The sequence below is a fragment of the Nuphar pumila genome, chromosome 1, assembly GCF_984573655.1.
Source record: "Nuphar pumila chromosome 1, dmNupPumi1.hap1.1, whole genome shotgun sequence".
Lineage (NCBI taxonomy): Eukaryota > Viridiplantae > Streptophyta > Magnoliopsida > Nymphaeales > Nymphaeaceae > Nuphar > Nuphar pumila.
The window spans coordinates 179,013,750-179,041,167 of NC_143249.1; the positions used below are offsets into that span (position 1 = coordinate 179,013,750).

A 27,418-nucleotide genomic window follows, 5' to 3' on the forward strand; every position below is an offset into this window, starting at 1 on the left:
TGACACTTAGATAAGAGGTATAAAAAGAGAAGACACTTGAGGCAAGACTGCTTGTAATGGAGATACAATTAAAAAATATTGATTTTTCAATATATCTAGAAACACTATGCTCTCAAAAGTTAGACATCCATCACAGGTACACATAATTAAGAGCATCCGTAACAAAGTCACTGACCAAAGAACAAACAAGTGATACCACACACTCGTACTCAGATTATCACATAACATGTCATTTAGAGTCAAACTACAAGTTGACAATCTAAAATGACATAACACGAGGTGCACATAACTCACCTCAACAGACATCTCTAATTCAATAATAACAAGGCCAAGAAAATTGATGCATTATATAAAGTTTGTGATGGACAATATAAATGTCATAAGAAGGCAACAAACACTTATGAAAATCATTTTCCAAATAGGTGATTTTATAAAGAGAGCCGATTTGAAAAAATCAAATCAAAGACCCAATAATGGTAGATAATCAATCATATGCACAACAATATGCCTTATGACAACAATTTTGCATAAACACGGATCATGCTTAACATAATCAATTCTTAAAAATGAAGTCATTTATACCAAAAAGTCTTATTATGCAACAAACACAACATGAAATATTAAGCAATGTCATGTGTAAGAACCAATTCAGAATAATCCAAGAGTCAAATCAAGCCTTAATTATGATAGATATAAAGTGCAATTATATGCACACCAAATGATAATAGATGCAATACAAGATGTCGAATGACAATAGTCTTGAATGAGCAAATAACAAATTTAGGCCAATATAGGCATTCTTAATAAAGGTGGTAAGATTATGAAGTTTGAAAATCTCATGTGAAAAATCATGAAATCTACAATTGGAACTTCAAATGATGCTCACAACCAATTTCAAAAGAACCACAAAGGTTCACAAATATTAATGAATCTTTGAAAGATATCATGTAAGAAAAAGGAAATCCACAAATGTATCTATAAAAGATACTCACAAACAATCTTCTCACAACAACAAAAAATTGCACTAGTGCACAAATCTATAAAATCAAATATTTATGGAGGAGGAAAAATTCAAAAACTTGTAAGTTTATAAAAAACATATGACTTTAAAGGTTAGAACCAACTCATAATTCAACAATTATGCAACAAGCATTAATAAAATCCATGAATTTTACAATGAAATAAACTCTTGAAGACAATTATGCAACAATCAAATTGAAGAATCTTTGAGAGCATCAAGATGCAAAGAAAATAACCATATTTCATATGATAGTAATACAAGACCATTCCTTTTAATAAAGAATTAATCTTAATTCAACATGCATCATAAAAAAAAAACTTTTCCAAACAAATATTGCTCATATGAAATGACGCATTAAGTAAGCCTTGTTAAAGGGAATTTAAACTTAATAAGGATTTTTTCATAGATGATATATGTCAAGATTTTTTCCGAAAAAGCCACATATAAGACGTTTTAGTGGATAAGCACATACCTTCAATACGAAACAACAAATATGATGAGAGTGTAGAAGAGTACGTGATCAATAGTTTTACACATCTCACAAAAAATTTAATCTCATCATAACTTTCTTTAAAGACTTACCATTCATATAAAAGGTATGCTTACAAACAAAGTTAGGCATAAAATATAAATTCAAAGCTCCAATGGTCATAAATTTTTATTGACCCATTAAAGCAAGTTTTGAGCAATCATATATCTAGTTTTTCGAAAAACAAGTTCACCGGTTTTAAAAATTATCATTTAAAATTTTCAAAAAACATACGAAAAAGTGTATATACGAAAAAGCAAAGGTTCAATCAAGTAACACAAACACTAAATGTGCAAAAATACATTTTGATTTAATTTTTTTTAAATAAAAACATAACGATAAAGAAAACACATACATATAAATGATCAAGGGAGTAGATATTTCTTCATAATGCATGATACTTAAGGAAAAAGAATGCATACCGAATAACTTTAAGAAAGAAAAGAGAGAAAAATGAATATTTCACCATTTTTCTTAAAATTTCTTGAATAATACGCTTTTCGATGCATCAAAGAACAACTCGATCACAACCTTGCTCTGATACCATGATAGAAAGTATGCGAAAATGTATAATAAGAATGCTTAATGCATTCACACGGTCCAATATTGGACAAACAAGAACCCACAATGGGGAATATCGAAATGGTCTACTAAGGGCAACACAAAAAGCCTTCAAAGAGGCAACACTTAAAAAATATGGATCTTTATTGAGTGAGGCCTTCAAAAGCCATACTTTACAAGAGGGAGAGCCCTCTAATTTATAGAGGAAAAGAGAAGTGAGAGAGGGACCACATGGGGCTCCCTTCTAGTCGTTGGGAACTTGGGAGCCCCAAAGGTCACATTAATGATCATTGGGGCCCCAACGACTGTAATGAAATATGCGGAAAAGCAAAGAGTGCACTAAGCACTTACAACATTTACTAATGAACAAACAAAGAGGGGCTAATACCCAACCCACAAGAGACAACACAACATAAAAATATAAATGCCTCTTATTGAAAGAGAGAGAGCTCTCAAGAGTGAGAAATACAAGAGGGGAGCACCCCTATTTATACACAAGAGAAGGAGAGGGAGAGGGCCAAGAGGCCTTAAAAGGAGAGCCACCTAGGGGGCTCCCCATGTAGTCGTTGGGAGCCCCCAACGGTCACTAATGTGACCGTTGGAGGCCCCATCGACTACATGGTGGGGCCCCTTTTGAGTGAGCAAAAAACAAAAAACAAAAAATACATTTTACAAAAAATAAAGAGAAAAATAAACTAAGAAAAACAAGTACCCCTATCGGGTACTTGTGAAATGACAGAAATACCCCTATCGGGTATTATATATATATATAAATATATATATATATATATGAATTACATATATTTTAACACCCTCCCTCAAGCTTTACGGGGATATAACCGAAAGCTTGTTAAGGAGAAACAAAAACCGAGGAGCCGCAAGAGCCTTAGTGAAGAAGTCCGCCAACTGGTACTCAGATGTGACGTAAGGTAGTGCTATAGTTCCTCTTAGGAATTCATCCCGAACGTAATGGCAGTCCATCTCAATATGTTTAGTACGCTCATGGAAGGTGTGATTGCTTGTAATATAGATTGCGCTTTTGTTGTCACAACACATCTTCGAAGGAGTAGAGATGACAATGCCCATATCACTGAGGAGGCTTCTTAGCCACACAAGTTCCATGGTTGTAGTGGCCATAGCACGATATTCTGCTTCCGTCGAGGACAATGATACTTTGTGTTGCTTCTTGCATCTCCACGAAATCATAGAGTCACCTAAGAAAACACAAAAACCGGTAGTTGAGACACGGTCATTGGGATTTCCTCCCCAATCTGCATCAGTATAAGCAATTAAATCAAGTGACGAGGCAGAAGAAAGAAAAACTCCCTTAGTTATGGTATTTTTGATATATCTGACAATCCTTAAGACTGCACTCATGTGCACGGTTGTAGGTGCATGTTGAAACTGACTGACAGAGTGGACAGCATGAGCAATGTCTGGCCGAGTGATGGATAGGTAGGTTAGAGACCCAACAAGTTGCCGGTAGGGAGTAAGATCCTCGAGAGGTGTTCCATCTTCCAACCTTAATTTTGCATTGATGACTTTTGGGGTTTCTGTCTTCTTGTCATCGGAGATACCCGATTTGGAACAGATGTCAGCAGCAAGTTTCATCTGAGAGAGAATGTACCCTCGAGGAGAGTACGCCACTTCAATTCCTAAAAAATATCTTAAGAAACCAAGGTCAGACATATCAAAATTTTCTTTCAAAACCTTTTTAATATCATTAATGCCTTGCTCATCACTTTCTGTGATGATCATATCATCAACATAAAGTAGTAAAATAACTACAGAAGACCCTGCACTTTTCACAAATAAAGCAGTGTCAGTATAACATGAACGAAAATTTAAACTTGTCATTACATTACTAAATCTATCATGCCAAGCCTTTGGAGCTTGTTTTAAACCATATAATGCCTTTTTAAGTTTAAGAATTTTATTTTTACCAATACATACTCCAGGTGGGGGATCCATGTAAACTTCTTCATTTAATTCGCCATTTAGGAATGCATTCTTAACATCAAGTTGATAGATAGGCCATTTCTTTACAGACGCAATAGCAATAAGAGTCCTAACACTAGTCATTCTAGCAACAGGTGCGAAGGTTTCTTCATAATCTATACCATATTCCTGAGCATATCCTTTAGCTACTAATCGTGCTTTATAGCGTTCTAATGAACCATCACTCTTGGTTTTAATTTTGAAGACCCATCTACATCCTATTGATTTCTTTCCAGTGGGTAACGAAGTTATTTCCCAAGTTTTTGCTTTTTCAAGGGCACTAAGCTCTAAGTTCATGGCTTCAACCCATTGGGGAATATTTTTGGCCTCATTATAGTGTGAAGGTTCATGAAATGAATGTAATGCAATTAGACATGCTCTATATCTAGGAGTTAGGGACTCATAGGAAACAAACCTATTTGGAGGATTGGAGATCCGACTGGATCTCCTTAAAGATGTTTCTTCAATGTCGGATCCTTGAGAGTATTTTTCTAAGGCACTTATCTGAGTTTGTTGACCACGCCTAACATATGTTTGGATTGGTCTATTATTCTCATCTACAGCATTATCAAGAGGGATTTCCTCTAGGTCATTCAAAGACTCATTAGAGATTTCCTCTTCTTGAGGAGTCTTATCTTCTTGAGATAGAAGATCAAATAAAAAAGTATATTCACTTTCATCAATATCTTTAGTTTTCACAAAACCATTTTCATTTTCCAAAAATGTTACATCTTTGGATACATAGAGTTTGTTATTTTTCAAATCAAAACATCTAAAACCCTTTTGATTTTCTCCATAACCCAAGAAAACGCATTCAATAGCTTTAGGAGATAATTTGTCCCGTTTATGAGTAAGGACAAAACATTTACATCCAAAAACTCTTAATCTATTGAAGTCAGGTGTTCTTTCAAATAGTTTTTCGTATGGAGATGTATTTTGTAAGGATGAAGATATCATTCTATTTATTAAATAAGTTGAGGTTAAGGCCGCTTCGGCCCAAAAATTCTTTGGAATTTCTTTGGAAATAAGGAGTGTCCTAGTGGTTTCCATGATATGTCTATGCGTTCTCTCGGAAGCCGTTTTGTTGAGGAGTCCTAGGACACGATCTTTGATGACAAATCCCATTTATTTCTAAATAGTTTTGAAATTCATTTGATAAATATTCTCCACCCGAATCGGATCTAAGAGTAGAGATATTACTTGAAAATTGATTTTTAACTATCATATGAAATTTTTTAAAAAACTCAAAGACTTCGGATTTTAAATTGAGAAAGTAGATCCATACATACCTAGTATAGTCATCGATGAAAGTGACATAATAGGAGTACCCTCCTTTAGACATGACAGGGGAAGGACCCCAAACGTCCGAATGGACTAACTCAAAAGGTCTTTTGGAAACAAAAGTCCGGTTTGGAAAAGGAGTAGATTTCATTTTGCCAAAAATACAATTCTTGCACACAAAATGTTTCTCATTACAAAATTTCTTTCCAAATGGAAATGAGTACATTTTTGAGAAACTTGGATGTCCAAGTCTTTGATGTCAAATATCAATATTTTTATCTTGGACATGGTTACAAAAAGAGTTAATGGGGAGTTTCAAGTTGCTCATGTAATAGAGATCTCCCCTTCTATGGCCTTGCCCAATCAGCTTCCCGGACCGGAGATCCTGTATAGAGCAATCCTTAGTTGAGAAGGAGATTTTACATCCATGATCGCATATTTGAGCAGCAGAGAGGAGATTTAAATTAAGTTGAGGTACAACTCTCACGTTTGGCACAAAGAAGTCTTTTGAAAAGTTTAAGGTTCCAAGACTTTTAACTTGTAAAGATGTACCATCGGCAGTTGAAACATAGGAGTTTTTAAAGCTATTACATAAATCGGAAAGCTCATTTTCAAGGGGGGTCATATGAAAGGAAGCTCCAGAGTCAAGGATCCAAGACGACATACCTGGAGGAGAGGAGGAAGCTACGGCGGCACCCGAAGTTGATGGAATCTTGAGTAGAGTTTGTAGTGCCTCCGATAGTTGAGCAAGAGAAAAAGAGTCCGTTCCTTTGATTGCTTCCTCTTTCTTTTGAGTAGCTTCTTCAACGGAAGCAACTTTATTTTTTGGTGCTTCATTCAACTTAGGGTAATTAGGTCTTATATGACCCGGTTCTTGACAATGATGGCAAATGGCTTTTCTGTAGTTGCCATTATAGTTATTTTGTCTTCCAAAATGTGGAGGTTTATAGGTTTTCATATGGTTGCCGGGTTTGGATACGGCCAAGACATCATTTCCTCCTTTAATCATGCCAAGACGGGTTTCTTCTTGGCATATTTCGGCTATGGCATCTTCCAAGGGAAGAGGCTTTGATCTATGTAGGAGGGAGGATCTCACTTGTTCATATTCGGGCCTAAGCCCATGTAAAAATTGGAAAAAGTGTTCTTTTTCCATTTGTTCTCTCCTTAATTCCACATCTATACTAGAAACCCATTTTGGTTCTAGTAAGGATAGCTCATCCCATAGAGGGCCAAGAGTGCTAAAGTAATCCCTAACACTCATTTCTCCTTGCTTGATAGTCCGGATTTTTTCTTGAAGAAAGAATTGACGAGCAAGGTCTTTTTGTGTAAACATACCTTTCATGAAGAACCATGCTTCATTTGCCATCCTAAATTTGGCAATGTTGGCGCAAATCTTGAGCTCCACATTATTCATGAACCAAGCAAGAATCTTGGCATGCTTACTCTCCCAATCTTCTATTTTAGATTGGTGATCTTCAATGGCCTTTATGCGGGCATCTCCTTCAAGAGCTTTTTCTTGATCGCCTTCCATCTTAGTTAGTTGGAGTTGTGGTTCCGGAATGGTGCCCATAACGTATCCCCAAAGCTTTTTCCCTTTGAGGTTGTTTTCCATGGCGGCGGCCCACATCATGTAGTTGGAACCATTGAGCTTGAAGGAGAGATCAATCTTTTGTTCTCCTTCCATAACAACCACTTACAAGAGAATATCAAGGAGAGAGAAACAAAGAAAACAAATATAGCTACACCACTAGCTATATTAAAAAGAAGAGCATACCCAAGGCTCTGATACCATGTAATGAAATATGCGGAAAAGCAAAGAGTGCACTAAGCACTTACAACATTTACTAATGAACAAACAAAGAGGGGCTAATACCCAACCCACAAGAGACAACACAACATAAAAATATAAATGCCTCTTATTGAAAGAGAGAGAGCTCTCAAGAGTGAGAAATACAAGAGGGGAGCACCCCTATTTATACACAAGAGAAGGAGAGGGAGAGGGCCAAGAGGCCTTAAAAGGAGAGCCACCTAGGGGGCTCCCCATGTAGTCGTTGGGAGCCCCCAACGGTCACTAATGTGACCGTTGGAGGCCCCATCGACTACATGGTGGGGCCCCTTTTGAGTGAGCAAAAAACAAAAAATAAAAAATACATTTTACAAAAAATAAAGAGAAAAATAAACTAAGAAAAACAAGTACCCCTATCGGGTACTTGTGAAATGACAGAAATACCCCTATCGGATATTATATATATATATAAATATATATATATATGAATTACATATATTTTAACAACGACTAGATGGGTGGGGCCCCATGTGGTCCTATTACATACTAAAATAAAAAAGAAAAGAAAAAAATAAAGAAAAGAAAAACCTAAAAATAAAATGGTACATAAAAATTACCAAAATACTCCTATCGGCTTTTTGGATATACAATGAAGAAACAGAAGTATATATGTATATATATACTTATATATATATAAGTATATGTATATATACATATTTTAACAAGAATGCCATAACGAAAATAATTTCATGTTCTAGAAGTGGCAATAGTAATGCTTGATAAAAAATGTGTAGGTAGAGAATAAGGTAAATTTTCATTTAAAAATGTTTCTAATATTTGAGACTCTTATTTGACACTGAATAACGGATGGAAGTGTTGATGGTGATGCAATTAATGGCATCAGAAAAATAATGCATTCCTTTTTAGAGGAAGTCTCTGTTGTCAGATTTCACTAGGATCTGTCACACGTGAAAAGAGAGATGAAAGAGAAAGGAAGAGTTGCGGTTGTCACGATTTCCAATCCTGAAATCGTGACCTAAAACATGTATATATATCCTTTGTTTACAATATGGGTCGGGTCTAATATATTATCCAGACCCATAATACAAAATAGCAAATACAAGTAAAGAATACATAGACAAATAGACTTTTTCACCCCCCCCCCCCCTTAAGTTGATCATGGTTTTGAACCATGAACAACTTGCCTTTAAGTGTCCAAAAACGATCCTTGGTCAAGCCTTTTGTGAATATGTTTGTAACTTGTCTTTCAGTGTTAACAAATTCGGGCTCGATTTCCTTTTCTTCAACATTTTGTCTCACAAAATGTTGATCTATCTCAATGTGCTTGGCACGACTGTGATTAACCAGATTGAATGACATGTTGAGAGCACTTTGATTGTCGCAGAGCAAGATAGATCGAGATATCCCTTCTCCCACTTCAGTTAGCAAATGCCTGACCCATGTGACTTCAGCAGTAGCGACAACCATGGATCTGTACTCAGCCTCAGTACTTGATCTAGCAATGACCTTTTGTTTTCTACTGCTCCAGGATACTAAGTTTCTTCCAATGAAGATGCAATATCCTGATGTAGACCTTCGTTCATCTGGATTCCCTGCCCAGTCTGCATCACAATATACAGTAATCTCGCGCATGTCCTTGCCATATGGTTTTGGAGAATATATCAATCCATCCCCAACTGTTCCTTTTAGATATCTGAGTATCTTTTTAACAGCCTCCATATGCTCAGTACACGATTCATGCATGAACTGGGACACCTGATTGACTGAATAAACAATATCAGGTCGAGTGAATGTGAGACACTGTAACATCCCTATTAGGTTGCGGTACCTGGTGGGATCCTCACACAAGTCTCCATCATGAGCACTCAGTTTTTGGTGAAGAATACTTGGAGTCCCTACAGGTTTACAATCCTTCATACCTACTTTGGTTAGAACGTCCATCGTATACTTGTGTTGGGTGAGAGTCAACCTATCAGCTTGGCTATCAACTTCAACTCTAAGAAAATAACGCAGGGCACCAAGGTATTTCATTTTGAATCTCTGACTCAGTAGTTCCTTTACTTCTTTGATATGATCCTCAGAGTTTCTTGTGATGACAATATCATCAACATAAATTAGCAATAAGGTGATCACATTTTGCCCTCTAAAGATGAACAATGAGTGATCTAATAGGGAGTGAGCAAAGCCATGCTTCTGAATCTCAAGAGAGAAGCTATCAAACCAAGAGCGAGATGCCTGTTTTAGGCCATAGATAGCCCTTTTTAGTCTGCATGCATTTGTCTTACAATCTTCCTCATAGTATCCAGGTGGTTGTTCCATGTAAACTTCCTCATTCAAATCTCCATGCAAAAATGCATTCTTAACATCAAGTTGATTAAGTGTCCATCCATGCTCAACAACTAAGGAAAGAATGATTCGAATCGTTCTCATTCTCACCATTGGACTAAAAGTCTCATCATAGTCTTGTCCTGCTTCTTGTATGAAACCCTTTGCCACGAGTCTTGCCTTGTATCGTTCAATAGTCCCATCTGGTTTATATTTTATTTTGTAGACCTATTTGCGTCCTACCACATTTCTGTCAGGCAGTCTGGGAACAATTTCCCAGGTTTCACATTCATGCAAGGCTTGCATCTCATCATTCATGGCTTCTACCCATTTCTTATATGTGGCTGCCTGGTAGTACATAATAGGTTCATCTTCCTTGTTGAGAGCAGTAAAAAAGAGTTGAAAATCCATGAATTGTTGTAGCTGACCCACCTATCAATAGGATGCCGCATGCGACTGGATCTCTTGACGTCAAGGGTGTGTGAGGAGGTAGGTGCAGCCTCTTGAGCTTGATTTAGGAGTCCTGAAGCAGTCGTTCTCTGTCTGGTGTAGGAAATTCCCTTATACCTTCTCGATTCCAATGGTGGTGTTGCTTCACAGTTATGCGATTCCGATGTACCAACGATCTTGGGACTCTCTTCTTCGTGTTGCACACAGTCCGAATGACATTCTTCATTCGAACTATCCAAGAGCTCTGAATTTAGCCAAAGGTAATAAACTTCGACTGAGGTAGAGGACATGTCACTTGTGCCAATTTTATGATCGAAGTTTAGCTTGTCAAAAACAAAATTTTTCAAGATTTTGATGTGTCTGCTAATGGGATCATAACATCTGTATCCTTTGTAGTCATCCGCATATCCCACAAATCTACACTTCTGAGCCTTATCCTGAAACTTGTTTCTCAAGGACTGATCAATATGCACATAACAAACACATCCAAAAACACGCAAGTCATGATAATCAGGATGAATTCCAAAAAGGCAATGATAAGAAAACTTGTTTTCTAAAACAACCATGGCAGTCTATTTATCACATGTATAGCATAATGAAAGGCTTCTGTCCACAGATTAATGGGAAGATGACTGTCATGAATCATACTCATCGCACTTTCAACAATATGCCTATGTTTGTGCTCATCAATCCCATTCTGTTGTGGCGTGTGTGGCATGACACTCTTCTTCCTATCCCATTATTTTGAAGAAAAGAAATGAAGTCACTGGATGTGAACTCCCCTCCTCCATCATATTGGAAAAATTGAATGAACTCGGAGAATTGATTTTTTACTAAGGACAGGAAGTTCTGAAACAAAAGGAAAGCTTCAGACTTATTTTTCATGAAGTATATCCAGGTGTATCGAGAGTAACTGTTAACAAAAATTAGTTAGTACTTGCTTCCAGATCCAGAGATGACTGGATCAGGCCCCCATACATCAGAACATATTATCGCAAAAGGCTTTTAAGCTCTCTTATTAATGGAACAAAAAGGTAATACATGACTCTTGCATAAAAGACAACTGAAACACTTTTGACTTCTCTCTTCTACATTGAGATTTTCTTTTGGAATGAGATTATTAGAAACAAGTTTCTCAATAAAATGACTCCCACAATGTCCTAAACGACTGTGCCATAGAGATGGCTTATTACATTAAAAAATACTAAGAACATTTTTAGAAAGACATAACTCTAATGAAGACTTCAAATTCGGGTGAGTAGGACAGGCCGAATGACATGGATCTTCTTGAAAGACATACATATTGCCTTGTCTCTTTCCTTCAGTGAATGTTTCTCTTGTGCGAAGGTCCTTGACCTGCATAGGGAAGGGAGTAAATGTTAAAATGTATTATTCAACATTTGTAATATTATATATATTATATATATAAAGGATAATACATATTCATATATGGTATATATGCATATGTATTATCCTAATTATATATATAAAATATATATTTCACTATTTATAGGCATAGGGGTAGTTTAGACATTTCACAGTTTTACGCATATTCCATTTGGAATATGTTTATAATTTTACTTTTAATTTTCCTTTTTTATTTTTCTCTTTTTTGTGGTTTGCGCCACCTAGGGAGGCTCCCCAAAGAGTTGTTGGGGAGCCCCCAACGGTCACAAATGTGACCGTTGGGGGCTCCCAACGACTCCTTTGGGAGCCCCCTAGGTGGCTCCTCTCTTGTGTTATAAATAGGGGTCTCCCCCTTGTAATTTACTCACTCCTTGGAGGAGCTTATGCTCCATTGTATAGGGTTTTTACCCTCTTCTTCCTATTTCTTCAATAATATTCAACTTATGACTTTAAGTCATATTTATCTCTTTTATGGGTTTATGTATTAGCACTTGATGTGCTTGTGTTGTTCCCTTAAGTGGGTATATTCGCACTTAATGTGCATGTGTATGGGTTCATTATCGAACCTAAAATATTCAGTCACTTTCTAACATGGTATCAGAGCACGGTTACGATGGGGTTGTCTCTTGGCGCAACGGAAAGCGTGGTGCTCAAGAAATGGTGAAGTATTCATTGTTCCTTCTCGTTTTTTTGAAGTTTTCGGTATGTATCTCTTTTCTTAACATATTATGCATTATGAAACTATTTTTCTTGCACATTTAGTGTTTTTTGATAGTTGAATCATTTCCTTTCACATTTCGTGTGTTTGTATATTTTAAAATATCTATTTTTAAATTTGGTGAACTTGTTTAATGTTCAAATATATAATTCTTGGCTATCGATTCCTCATCATATATAATAGTAATTTATGTTGTTAAAATTGTCTTCAATTATATGGGATTTATGATGTTTACATAAGTATTTCATGATTGACCTGTAAATTACCTTTTAAAAATTATATATGATGTCTTGATTAATGATCATTGTTTAAAACTCTTTTCTCTCATATAAAGTCTAATTTGTTTTGAGTCCATCTCTTGTTTATGGATTTTAGTGCATGTTTTTTTTTTAAATCTTGATATAATTCTTATATAAGAATCTCTCACATCTTTATCTTTGTTATGAATCATAAGTAGTTCTTGTTAATGATAACTATTCATGAGAACTCCTAAAGATGTTTCAATGTTTTTGGTTTATTTAAAGGATTTTTGAAAATTTGTTTGTGATAAATAGGTTGTTCGAACCATTGTAAAAGATCTTTTAAAAGAATTTCCCACACTATATAGAATGCATAGTGTATCTATTGCATCCTTTGGTATAAAAGATTTCATTTATTTTTTGATTTTCTTCTAATAATGCAAACATATTTGTTTGTATTTTTCACATAAGGTTTCAAAAACCTCTTGATTGTGTCTCTAAGGATGCCTACATTGGCCATAATATGGTCTTCTTTGTCTTAAATTGCATTAAAGTATGAGAGTCTCAAGCATTTGCATCTTTTATGAAATGTATGCATTATTGCATGTTTGATATTATTACGTTTTTTTTTCGTATTTTGTTTAAGTATTGTGAGAGTGTCTTTGTACACTTCTTTTATAAAATATTTATGCTTGTATGCGTATTGTCTATTCATAGACATTTTCTCATAGTACTCTCTTTTCAATAAAGAGATGTTCTTATTGCCTTCTTTAGGGCTTGTGTTTGTTTTTATCCCTTAATGGACTTGTAAGATTGTTTCTTTTAAAATGCTTTTGTAATATCTTAGTACATGTCCTAAATTTGCACGTTTAAGATTATTGCCACTTTGCATCTTGGTATACATATAATTGCAAATTATAAAGGCTTGATTTGTTCTTGGATTATTCCAAATCCTTTCTCACACATGACATAGCTTAAATATTTCATGTTGTGTTTATTAAAGTTTTTTTTTTGTATAATGATCATGATTGAACATAATTTCGTATATATGCATCATTATTGTTATATGGCATATTGTTGTGATTAATTATGTTCGACCTTTGAATCGGCCCTCTTTGTAAAAATCACATATTTGGAAAATGTTTTCCCTAAGAATTCATTGTCTTTTTATGGCATTTTATCTTCTATCCATCACATGTTATATGATGCATCAAATTCTTTTTTTATGGCTTATTGTTATATTAGAGATGGTTGTTAAGGTGAGTTATGGGCACCTTGTGTTATGACATTCTAGATTGTCCACTTGCCATATTATAGATGGTGGTTGAGGTGAGTTATGGCCACCTTGGGACTCTAGAATGATTTGGTATATGATCTTTAATTATGAGTGTGTCACTCTTTGTTATGTCATTTTAGATTGTCCACTTGCCATATTATAGATGGTGGTTGAGGTGAGTTATGGGCACCTTGGGACTCTAGAATGATTTGGTATATGAGTGTGTCACTAGTTTAATGTTGGTCATTGATCTTATGGATGCTCTTATTTATATATAAATGTGATGAATATATGATGTTTGAAACCTTAAAATGTCTTAAGGTATATTAAAATCAAGGTTTTTGGGATTATTGCCCAACCTTTTATTGTTTATGGATCTTATGAGTGCATTTGCACATTTGTGTTTTGTGCTTTTGTGCACAAGTGTTCTTAGTGTGTGTATATTCACACATTTATTTCAAAATATTGTTGTTATGGATATTCTTTTTGAAGGATATCGTTCTTTTGATTCAAGGTTTTATTTATATGTTTGTCATTACAAGTTTTATTGTCTCAATAGTCTTCTCCTTTTATAACCCTTATCTAAGTGTCATCATATGTAGACAAGGATTTTATTACACCTTTGTGTGTTGATAGCCCTTTGTTGGCTTTGTTTCTCTTATTCTAGTAGCTAAACACACTTGTCTTGAGTGTTATCATATGTAGACAAGGCACGTTTATTCACACCATGGTGTGTGATCTTTAGTCCATGTTGGCATTTGTGTCCTTGTTCTAGTCGCTGAGTTATATGCCCATGGTTGGCTTCTTTCACTCAATTCAAGTGTCATTTTATGTAGACAAGAGATGTATTGTGTTTTTAGCCCATAGTTGGCTTAATACTCTTGTTCTAGTAGCTGAACATACTTGATCTTGAGTGTATTTTTACGTAGACAAGAGATGTTTTTTGTCCATGTTGGTGTGTATTCTCTTGTTCTTATCGTTAATGCACTCATTTCAAGTATTATTATATGTAGACAAAAGGTATTTTTTACACACCTTAGTGTGTGTCATTTGGCCTTTAATGACATTATATTTATATTCTTGATCTAGTAGCTTATATACTTGATTTACGGGTTTTGGAGGACTAATGAGGTAGTTGCTTGTAGTGGATAAACTATTTTTGAAAATTACAAAATTTATTGTGTTTTTTGATACAAGTGAATCATATTTATGATATGTTTTTAAAAATGATATTTTAGCATTTGATCATATTTATGATATGTTCTTCGACGACTTTTGTATTTGATATGCAAAATAAGTCTTTTGTCTCAAATGATATTCTTTTTTGAATCTTGGGTGGATGCTTTAACATATTTAGTCAAATCATGCTTCTTATATATGACATTTGTTTGACATAGATCTTCGCCCTAAAGATGTGAAAAACTCTATTGTTGATCTATGCGTGTTAAAATTATAAAGCCCCTTGAAGTTCATATTCATCATGCTTTTGAAACATTTGCATCCGTGTTCATTTTGACTAAAGTATGTTTGGAGCATGTTCATTAATAATTTTCTTTAAGTGTTAATTCATTTCATGATAGTATATGCATATGCTTATTATGGCCTTTTAAGGCCCTCATTCAATAAAGCATATGTAGCTTATGCCTCTTCGTAGGCTTATTGTGGTGTCCCTTAGTGGACCATTTTGTTATTTCTCATTATGGGGTTGTGATTGTCCAATGATGGACCTTATAAATGCATTATGTATTCTTGCAATTCGTTTCCGCTCACTCTTTAACATGATATTTGATTTTTGAAACTTTGGTTTTCTAAATTTTCTTTTCATGCTAAAGTAATGATCCTATTATGCATAAATTTTGCACCTTGTTAGGAATGTTCCTTTTTTAGTACAGTGCAAAGATATTTTTTACTTGTTCTTTATTGTTGTTCCTCAGGATCTTGAAGATAAGAGGAAAAGAAGTACCTTGGATAGATCATGGAAGGTGCTCATCGTTAAAGACGTTGGAGGAAGACATTTGCAATGGCATTCGTACTGAAGGCTCTTGAAGCCTTGAGATTCTTCCTCTTGCTTTCTTCAATCTTTTCGTTCCCCCACGCAAAGCTTGAGGGGGGGTGTTAAAATGTATCATTCAACATTTGTAATATTATATATATTTTATATATATAAAGGATAATACATATTCATATATGGTATATACATATTCATATATGGTATATATGCATATGTATTATCCTAATTATATATATATAAAATATATATTTCGCTATTTATAGGCATAGGGGTAGTTTAGACATTTCACAGTTTTACGCATATTCCATTTGGAATATGTTTGTAATTTTACTTTTAATTTTCCTTTTTTATTTTTCTTTTTTTTGTGGTTTGCGCCACCTAGGGAGGCTCCCCAAAGAGTCGTTGGGGAGCCCCCAACGGTCACAAAGGGCTCCCAACGACTCCTTTGGGAGCCCCCTAGGTGGCTCCTCTTTTGTGTTATAAATAGGGGTCTCCCCCTTGTAATTTACTCACTCCTTGGAGGAGCTTATGCTCCATTGTATAGGGGTTTTACCCTCTTCTTCCTATTTCTTCAATAATATTCAACTTATGACTTTAAGTCATATTTATCCCTTTTATGGGTTTATGTATTAGCACTTAATGTGCTTGTGTTGTTCCCTTAAGTGGGTATATTCGCACTTAATGTGTATGGGTTCATTATCGAACCTAAAATATTCAAAGTCACTTTCTAACAGTAAATTCGACTGAAGCATGATTATCATCAACAAGTTTAGAAACAAAAACAATATTTTTCTTGATATTGGGAGCATGAAGGACATTGGAGAGTTCAAGAGTAAAATGTGACATGGGGATGATGGACTTTCCAATGTGAGTAACATGGTGGTAAGATCCATCTCCAGTGACAATCTTACTTTTTCCAAAATAGAGAATAGGTTTGAAAAGTTTACCTGCATCACCGATCATGTGAGTTGCTGTCCCAGAGTCAATGAACCAAGTTCCTTGTTCATTCTGCTTTAGATTCAATCTCGACAAGGCAGATATTAACAACTCTTTAATCTCTCCACTATCTTTGGTGTTGCTGGACTTCCTTTTGGATGTTGCTTGATGGGACTTTCCTTTATTTTCAGGATTATCCCAACAATTCGCCTTGATATGCCCCCTTTTGTTGTAAAAGAAGCATGTGAGAATGGGTCTTGATCCCTGAGTAACGGTGGGAGTGGGAAGTAATCCACATCCCCCGTGTCCATTTTGCCCTTGTCCTCCTCGTCCTCAACCATAAGTCATTCATGTGGCAAAGACCTCTTGGGTATTCGTATGAGTGTGATTATCTTCAGAAAAGACTTTCAGAGTAATTTCATACTGAATTAATTTAGCTCGAAGCTCATCAAAGGTGGGAAGAGCAGGCAAACACAGTAATGAAGTAACAATCATGTTATATTCTGATCCCAATCCACTCAAGGTTTGTTGCACCATATCACTATCGCTCACTGCACATCCTATAACCGCAAGTTGATCTCATGTTATATTCTTATCCCAATCCACTCAAGGTTTGTTGCACCATATCACTATCGCTCACTGCACATCCTATAACCGCAAGTTGATCTGTGATAGTCTTCATCTTGTTTAGATACTCCATGATAGTCATGGAGTCTTTTCTCAGTAGCTGAAATTCTCTCTTGAGAAAAACCATTCTTGCCTGAGAAACTTGTGAATATGTCTGAACCAGTCTCTCCCAAAGTTGTATAGTTGTGCAATTGTCAGGAATTGCAATAAGTACCTCTTGAGAGAGTGTAGAGGTAATGTACGCGACCACTGACTGATCTTTCTTTTCTTAGTTGAGATATTCTGCATTTTTGACATACACAATTGAGATTGCCCCTTTATCATCCTTCTCTTCTCGCGCAACAAATTCCAGTGGAGCTGAAGCGGTTTCATCCAGATGACCTAAGAGACCTTGACTCCTTATAAAAGGAATGATCTGTCTTTTCTAAATCAAGAAGTTTGAGGTGGTCAATTTTTCATAAACAAGCTGATTGAGAAAACTCGAAGAGAGACCAGATTGGGAAGAATGGGAGAAGTCCATAGCTTAAAAGTTAACAAGGTATTCACGAGAAGCACCGTCCACTGCTTGAGAAACTTGTCGGTCGTTCATTCTTGCCTTTGTCCTTTTTTTTGCTGTGATAAATGCAGGAAAGGGAGCAGAACAACTCACGGTGAACAGACTTTAATAAATCGTAGATGGAAACTATGCTGGTTCAAGAACAAAGGGTTTAGTGAATATGGAATTTGACAACAAGTGTATTTCATGCACACCGATTTGCAGGCACACCGATTTGCAGGCACAACGATTTGTAGGCATAACGATTTGCATGATTCAACAATCAAGAAATATGGTATTCCAGATCTAATACTTATGGATGATTAGATCCGATTGTTTCAGACAAGGTTTGGTAGAAATAGGAATTGCGAGACCAAGAATATTCATGATCAGATCTGACAGAATGAGGAACTGCGAGACGGAGAATATGCACAATCAAGAAAATTTGGGATCTGACGCAAGGATTGAATATTTCAGATCTGATGCATATACACGATCAGATCTGAATATTCAATACAAACCGTGAGACGAGAATAGAAAGAAGAACTGGAGCCTTTCAGGTCTAACGCAGATTCACGTGAAATCTGAATATTCAGGCACGAAGAATAGTAGAGAAGGAGTAAATGAAAGAAAGAAGAAGAAGATGGAAGAAAAGTGTGGAAGAAGAAAACCTTTTGATTGGATGCAGGTCGATCTCTCAGGTCAGACTTTCTGGAAGCAACTTCGAAGCCCTAGATGGATCTCTGCTCTGATATCATGTCAGATTTCACTAGGATCTGTCACACGTGAAAAGAGAGATGAAAGAGAAAGGAGGAGCTGCGGCTGTCACGATTTCCAATCCTGAAATCGTGACCTAAAACATGTATATATATATCCTTCGTTTACAGTATGGGTCAGGTATGATATATTATCCAGACCCGCAATACAAAATAACAAATACAAGTAAAGAATACATAGACAAATAGACTTTTTCATCGGTTAGGTCTCAGTGATTACTAGGAAATAGGGCTGTAAATTGTATGTAAGGTGTTGTTGATTATTAAAAGAAAAGGCTATCCAAGGTTTGGTTTGCCTCTAAATGCTATTATGAATATGATGTGATGCCCACTTTATGCCTTGTCATAAAGTTAGAGATGCTTTAGCAACAGATTTGAAATTAAATGTTAATGCGTGCACACACATATACAGAGTGAGACAGTTGATCTTGGTTGTGCATGCTCATTCACAAACAGGATATATCCACTTCTATCAATAACTTTTGCACAATCATCACAAAGTTGGTACTTCTTCCATCTCCTTATTGTTGTATTGCACATAAACAGTATAGGAACTTTTCTTTATTCCATGAAGTTGCTACTTGCTAATGTATAATCAGACTTCTCTGACATTGTTGACTGCCTCTTTGATTTTTCTGATCTTCAGAGAGTTTGACACATTTGTTTATTTGTCCATTTTCTACAGCTTCAGGAGTACAATCAGAAGTTGCAGGAGGCAAGCAAAGAACAGGAGTCTTTGATTGACATATTTTCAGAGGAAAGGAATCGCCGTGACAAGGAGGAAGAAACTTTAAGAAAGAAACTGAAGGTCAGAGTTAGATTTCCAGTTTTAAATCGTTTGCTAGAACTGTTAGTGTTGCCAAGTGTAAGACATTGATACTTGTTAATAATTCCAGTTTTTTATATAATATTTAAAGTTGCTTAGCCACTGCTCTCTCTCTCATATGTGTTTGTGTGTGTAGACATGTTGGGATAAGATGGAACTTTGTAACCCAAAAAACATGTTAAGCTTTTGCGATTTTATTTCTCCTATAAATGTTGAAAAAATCTTGACATTTTTTTATAATATTGCGAGATATTCAAAATCTCACTCATTTTAAATATTATGCGATATTATCACTATATGTATAACAGAAACATTATTATTATAAGAGGGCATAATAGTACTTTTCCCTAATTACACAAGCTATGAAAAGCCAATCACACAAAAAAGGCCATGCGGGTAACCCCATTGAATGCCACCATGTTGTGGTCCTTGTGGATGAAAACGGGGATGAGATTCTTTAAATAACAACAGGAAGAGACCTTGTTTCTCCTTCGGAGTGAATATGGCATGAATTGTAATGAAGTACTAGTGCAAATAACAATGTCACAAAGTGACTACAACGAATGCACTAGCACAAAAACAAGAAGCCTCTAATGGGCAAAATACAATAAGCCACAAAAGGCTAGGCACCAAACACACACAAACACAATGTGAGAGAGAGCTTGAAATAAAAATAATGTATTGAAATGCTATGAAAAACATTGAAGAGAGATGGGGACAAAAGGCTCCTTTTTATACACTTTATGGGACCAAGGGGGGCTCCCATAGAGTGTTGGGAGCTCCCTAATGGTCACATTTGTGACCGTTGAGGAGGGTTGGACCTGACAAAATCAAAAAAACAAAAAAGCAAAAAATGTCCCTAGTGGACATGTCTATTTACATAATAGAAAAAGACTAAATTACCCCTTGTGGGCATTACAAAAAGTAACAAAGAAATCCAATATATATATATATATATATATATATATATATATTAACATGAATCACTTACAGTGCATACCTATTATGAATTAAAACTTTAGATTCTTACCCATTAGGCCATTATTTACCTATTATGCATTAAAATCTTATATTCTTACCCATTACTTATTATGCATTAAATCTTCACTATATTATTCTTTGTTAATATTATTTTTTTATGTATTTTGATAAAAAACTTATTATATATTTATTCATCATATTTTGACAAACCGACACTTCCCTGATAAAAACAAGAGCTTTTAAAATCTCCTAAGAAATTCCATTGCTGAGAATGATATTTGTGACTATGGTGTATTCTATATGCACACAGGATGCATACTCTGCTGCACTCGCACCCTTTTTTCGGAAAATGAATATCTTACCAGCTGTATTTGTATCATACAGCATACCAGCATATACATATTTCTTTTCAAAGAAATACAGTATCTTGATAAGTAATTGTGTGTGTGTGTGTGCATTGGTAGGTCTGCCTGCATATGTGGATGGGTGCTTGTGCATGTGTGTTTCTATATATGAGAGTTTGTAGAGGAGGAACTGGAACCGAGTGGCAAAGATTTTTATGAGTTTTCACACTTCTTTAGTTTGTGTGTTTTATTAAACTCATAATGGTCATTCTTGATTCATTATGATTTATGACTGCAAAGGGAGAGAGAACATGTTTGTATTTATTATTGTGATTCATTGTACTTCATATCTTTTGGAGTGTTTAGGTTGTGGGCTTATGCTGTATGACAATCCCTTTTAGCCATGGGAAATTATTAACATATTTCTCTTATGTTTGCCTTGCTACTTAAATTATTGGGTGTACAATGATTTTAGCATTGTGGTAATAGTGTTACTTTTTTTTTCTCTTAAATAGGTAAATGTCTTGGAATTTAAGAGGTGTGTGCTGATGTTTTTCAGTTATTTCTATGTACAGGAAGCTGAGCGGCATTCTGCTGCTAATCTTCAAACTGATAGTGCAAATCATTTGGAGGATGAAAATCGTGGGTTGAAAGACAGGTTCTGTTTAACTGAACTAATTGTTTCATTGTCTATTGCATTATTATGACAACTCATATCTGTTTTTACTCTGGTTGATTTTTAGGTTAAAAGCATTAGAGGAGAAAATGCTTCAACATTTGCAATTTGAAAGAGACAGAAACAGCTCATTGGAAGCCCAAGTGAGATTCTTCTCTAAGAACTTTTTGTTTTTGCTGATTTTTATAGTCAACTTGAGGCTTTTTATACTGTAGCTTTTATGATATTCTGCATTAAGTCATTTTTCTAGCCTTATCATGCCTTTTTACTAATTTGGGATTAGGGAATTACAACTTTTTGTGTGATAAATATTCATCTTTAGATAAATATCTTCATGCATGGATGATGCTCTTTGTTATATAACTTTGGTATTTTTGATCCCTTGTACTGTGTGTACTCACTTGAAATATACATGTATGTGTTGCTTTTTTTTTCCCATTTTGGCAGATGTAAAAACTAGATTTCATCTTATCTGTTTTCTTTGAAAAAAGAAAATTTCCACCTTATCTTGTAATATTTCTTTTGTACATTTTTTCTGCATGTACTCATATTTTTTTCATGGTTTATTTCTCATAGTTGACCATGTTTTGTTACCTAATTCATGTTTAAACGTCAGAAATTTTAAATAATGGAGCTGAAATCCTAAAAGCCCCATTATTTATTTCAATTCTAGACCATTTTCCACCCTTCTGGGTTCTCCTGAAGTGACTGGGGTTCCCTGATTGCCTCCTAATCAGTAATCACCATTCTGAGGTTCCTTTATATTCTTTAAATAGTTGTAGTTCAACTAAGAGATATTTACCAAGTACTGACCATCTAATCTTATGACAGAATGCCATAACGAAAATAATTTCATGTTCTAGAAGTGGCAATAGTAATGCTTGATAAAAAATGTGTAGGGAGAGAATAAGGGAAATATTCATTTAAAAATGTTTCTAGTATTTGAGACTCTTATTTGACACTGAATAACGGATGGGAGTGTTAATGGTAATGCAATTATTGGCATCAAATAAAGCATTCCTTTTTAGAGGAAGTTTCTGTTAGGTCACAGTGATTACAAGGAAATGGTGCTGTAAATTGTATGTAAGGTGTTGATTATTAAAAGAAAATGCTATCCAAGGTTTGGTTAGCCTCTAAATGCTATTATGATGCGATGCCAACTTTATGCCTTGTCAAAAAGTTAGAGATGCTTTAGCAACAGGTTTGAAATTAAATGTTAATGCGTGCACACACACACACACACACACACACACAGTGAGACAGTTGATCTTGGTTGTGCATACTCATTGAGAAACAGGATATATCCACTTCTATCAATAACTTTTGCACAATCATCACAAGTTCTTTTTTTTTTTTTGAAAGGCAATCTGGGGTTAGGCAGACCCCCACCAGATATTATTCAATCGTACCACTCGGGTTTTGAACCTGCGACGTCCCCACCACCGGGAGACGTGCACTGACAGCTCCTACCAACCATGTGGAGCCCCCGTTGGTACATTCATTACAATGTTGGTACTTCTTCCATGTCATTATTGTTGTATTGCACATAAACAGTGTAGGAACTTTTCTTTATTCCATGAAGTTGCTTCTTGGTGATGTATAATCAGACTTCTCTGACATTATTGACTGCCTCTTTGATTTTTCTGATCTTCAGAGAGTTTGACACATTTGTTTATTTGTCCATTTTCTACAGCTTCAGGAGTACAAGCAGAAGTTGCAGGAGGCTAGCAAATGTCAGGAGTCTTTGATGCACATATTTTCACAGGAGAGGAATCTTCGTGACAAGGAGGAAGAAACTTTAAGAAAGAAACTGAAGGTCAGGGTTAGATTTCCAGTTTTAAATTGTTTGCTAGGACTGTTAGTGTTGCCAAGTGTGAGACATTGATACTGGTTAATAATTCCAGTTTTTTTTATATAATATTTAAAGTTGCTTAGCTACTGCTCTCTCTGTCTCTCATGTGTTTGTGTGTGCGTGTAGACATGTTGGGATAAGATGGAACTTTGTAACCCAAAAAACATGTTAGGCTTTTGCGGTTTTTAATCTCCACTAAATGTTAAAAAAATCTTGACATTTTTTTTTATATTATTGTGAGATTTTCAAAATCTCACTCATTTTAAATATTTTGCGTTATTATCACTATATGTATAACAAAAACATTATTATTATAAGAGGGCATAATAGTACTTTTTCCCCAATTACACAAGCTGTGAAAAGCCAATCACACAAGAAAGGCTATGCGGGTAACCCCATTGAATGCCACCATGTTGTGGTCCTTGTGGATGAAAACGGGGATGATATTCTTTAAATAATAACAGGAGGAGACCTTGTTTCTCCTTCCGAGTGAATATGACATGAATCACTTACATTGCTTACCTATTATGCATTAAAACTTTAGATTCTTACCCATTAGGCCATTATTTACCTATTATGCATTAAAATCTTAGTTTTTTACCCATTACTTATTATGCATTAAATCTTCACTATATTATTCTTTGCTAATATTATTCTTTTTATGTATTTTGATAAAAAAATTATTAAACATTTATTCATCATATTTTGACAAACCGATACTTCCCTGATAAAAACAGGAGTTTTTAAAATCTCCCGAGAAATTCCATTGCTGGGAATGATATTTGTGACTATGGTGTATTCTATATCCACACAGGATGCATACTCTGCTGCACTCACAACCTTTTTTCAGAAAATGAATGTCTTACCAGCTGTATTTGTATCATACAGCATACCAACATATAAATATTTCTTTTCAAAGAAATACAGTATCTTGATAAGTAATTGTGTGTGTGCATTGGTGGGGCTGCATGCATATGTGGATGGGTGCATGTGCATGTTCATGTGTGTTTCTATATATGAGAGTTTGTATTGTAGAGGAGGAACTGGAACTGAGTGGCAAAGATTTTTATGAGTTTTCACATTTCTTTAGTTTGTGTGCTTTATTAAACTCATAATGGTCATTCTTGATTCATTATGATTTTTGACTGCAAAGGGAGAGAGAACATGCATGTATTTTTTATTGTGATTCGTTGTACTTCATATCTTTTGGAGTGTTTAAGTTGTGGGCTTTATGCTGTGTGACAATCCCTTTTAGCCATGGGAAATTATTAACATATTTCTCATATGCTTGCCTTGCTACATAAATCATTGGGTGTACAATGATTTTAGCATTGTGGTAATTGTGTTACTTTCTTTCTATTAAATAGGTAAATGTCTTGGAATTTAAGAGGTGTGTGCTGATGTTTTTCAGTTATTTCTATGTACAGGAAGCTGAGCGGCATTCTGCTGCTAATCTTCAAACTAATAATGCTAGCCATCAAAATGAATCTGTTCCTAGGAAGCCATATCCTGATAGTGCAAAGCATTTGGAGGATGAAAATCATGGGTTGAAAGACACGTTCTGTTTAACTGAACCAATTGTTCCATTATCTATTACATTATTTTGACAACTCACATCTGTTTTTACTCTGGTTGATTTTTAGGTTAAATTTAAAAGCATTAGAGGAGAAAATGCTTCAACGTTTGCAATTTGAAAGAGACAGAAACAGGTCATTGGAAGCCCAAGTGAGATTCTTCTCTAGAACTTTTTGTTTTTGCTGATTTTTATAGTCAACTTGAGGCTTTATATAATGTAGCTTTTATGATATTCTGCATTAAGTCATTTTTCTAGCCTTGTCATGCCTTTTTACTAATTTGGGATTAGGGAATTACAACTTTTTGTGTGATAAATATTCATCTTTAGATAAATATCTTCATGCATGGATGGTGCTCTTTGTTATATAACTTTGGTATTTTTGATCCCTTGTACTGTGTGTACTCACTTGAAATATTCATGTATGTGTTGCTTTTTTTTTCCATTTTGGCAGATGTAAAAACTAGATTTCATCTAAACGGTTTTCTTTGAAAAAAAGAAAATTTCCACCTTATCTTGTAATATTTCTTTTGTACATTTTTTCAGCATGTACTCTTCTTTTTTTTCATGGTTTGTTTTTCATAGTTGACCATGTTTTGTTAACTAATTCATGTTTAAACGTCAGAATTTTTAAATATTGGAACTGAAATCCTAAAAGATCCATTATTTATTTCAATTCTAGACCATTTTCCACCCTTCTGGGTTCTCCTGAAGTGATGGGGGTTCCCTGATTGGCCCCTAATCAGTAATCACCATTCTGAGTTTCATTTATATTCTATAAATAGTTGTAGTTCAAACTAAGAGATATTTACCAAGTACTGACCATCTAATCACATGGCAGAATGCCATAACGAAAATAAATTCATGTTCTAGAAGTGGCAATAGTAATGCTTGATAAAAAAATGTATAGGGAGAGAATAGGGGAAATATTCATTTAAAAATGTTTCTTGTATTTGAGTCTTTTATTTGACACTGAATAACGGATGGGAGTGTTAATGGTGATGCATTAATGGCATCAGAAAAATAATGCATTCCTTTTTAGTTAGGTGACAGTGATTACTAGGAAATGCTGCTGTAAATTGTGTGTAAGCTGGTGTTGATTATTAAAAGAAAAGGCTATTCAAGTTTTGGCTTGCCTCTAAATGCTATTATGATGTGATGCCAACTTTATGCATTGTCAAAAAGTTAGAGATGCTTTAGCAACAGATTTGAAATTAAATGTTAATGCGTGCACACACTTACACACACAGTGAGACAGTTGATCTTGGTTGTACATGCTCATTCACAAACAGGATATATCCACTTCTATCATTAACTTTTGCACGATCACAAATTCCATGTCCTTATTGTTGTATTGCACATAAACAGTGTAGGAACTTTTCTTTATTCCATGAAGTTGCTTCTTGGTGATGTATAATCAGACTTCTCTGACATTATTGACTGCCTCTTTGATTTTTCTGATCTTCAGAGAGTTTGACACATTTGTTTATTTGTCTATTTTCTACAGCTTCAGTTGTACAAGCAGAAGTTGCAGGCGGCTAGCAAAGAACAGGAGCCTTTGATTGACATATTATCAGAGGAAAGGAATCCTCCTGACAAGGAGGAAGAAACTTTAAGAAACTGTAAGAAACTGAAGGTCAGAGTTAGATTTCCAGTTTTAAATCGTTTCCTTAAGGCCATCAATAAATGATTACTTTCACCATCTGCTTAGCACTAGGCTGGACAACAAATTTTGTTGTTCCAGGGTTGAGATAAACTTCCATTCTGAGACCTTCCTTTATTGCAGGATGCTTATACTACTATTCAAGAGTGACTACAGAAACAATAAAATCATGAAGTGAAATCCAAACGTTAGCGCCTACATGGCTACCTGTAAGTGTTGCCTAGTTTTCGAAGATGTCTTGAATTTCCAGGAGCAGTGGTACTCAGTAATCTCATCCTTGTTAAGTCACCTGCATCTTTTTCCCTGACAAGCTTCCTAAGGCCGCCAGCAGAAGGATAAAGAACTAGCGTCTGGTTCTGGTTCTGTTTGTTTCTGCCGCTAAGGTGATCATCTCATGCCAGATTATGTAAAATCTTGTCTATAGATCTAATCTTACATTTTCCGATGTTGTAATAAGTGTTATAAAATTAAAGACGGTTCATTTGAGAATTGTACATAGACAGAAATAGGTGAACTGTTTCAAAGTTCTGTATCAACGAAGAAGCTGCTTACACCCAAGCTAACATATTTGATTGTTCATATAGTTTTCTTCAATTTTGAAGAGTTTTGGTATGATATTGATGGAAAAATGCGTTTGTAATACACACAAATAGTTTGTAATAGGCAGAAATAACTATCTTCCCATTTTTGTCCTGGACTTTTTTGGCATATTAAGGGGTTGTTTGATCCACCGTTCCTGCGTGATTTCGGACGGAAATTGCGCTGCGAATGTAACAAACCTTGGATGCTGCGAATGTGGGAATCCACCGTCCCCGTGTGATTTACTGTAATTTTCACTCCAACTGGCTGTTACGGTTAGAACGGGGGCGTTATTTAAAAAAAAATGGGGGAGCGCACCCCCCCCCCGACTCTCTCTCTTCTTGCGGTCGGGCAGTGAGGGGTGAGGCGGGCATTGAGTCTCCCTTTTCTTTGTTAGACTCTATCTTTCTTTTTTCTTCTTTCTTTC

At 35.3% G+C, this 27,418-nt stretch overlaps 1 protein-coding gene across 2 annotated transcripts in view; it reads left to right on the forward strand.

Moving 5' to 3' along the window:
• LOC149851462 (protein MICRORCHIDIA 7-like) overlaps nt 1-27,006 on the forward strand; it is an 88,814-nt gene extending 61,808 nt beyond the window's left edge. Inside the window, exons 19-26 of one of the 2 annotated variants that reach the window (XM_090000804.1) lie at nt 19,183-19,305; nt 21,224-21,306; nt 21,392-21,467; nt 23,018-23,140; nt 24,604-24,722; nt 24,820-24,901; nt 26,257-26,385; nt 26,536-27,006. In XM_090000804.1, coding sequence (XP_089856930.1) covers nt 19,183-19,305; nt 21,224-21,306; nt 21,392-21,467; nt 23,018-23,140; nt 24,604-24,722; nt 24,820-24,901; nt 26,257-26,385; nt 26,536-26,562 — 762 coding nt within the window. In that variant the 3' untranslated portion in view covers nt 26,563-27,006. Of the gene's footprint in view, nt 1-19,182; nt 19,306-21,223; nt 21,307-21,391; nt 21,468-22,686; nt 22,830-23,017; nt 23,141-24,603; nt 24,723-24,819; nt 24,902-26,256; nt 26,386-26,535 lie in introns of those variants that run through there. The other variant, XM_090000808.1, reaches the window with a different exon arrangement.
• The last annotated feature ends 412 nt before the right edge of the window (nt 27,007-27,418 follow it).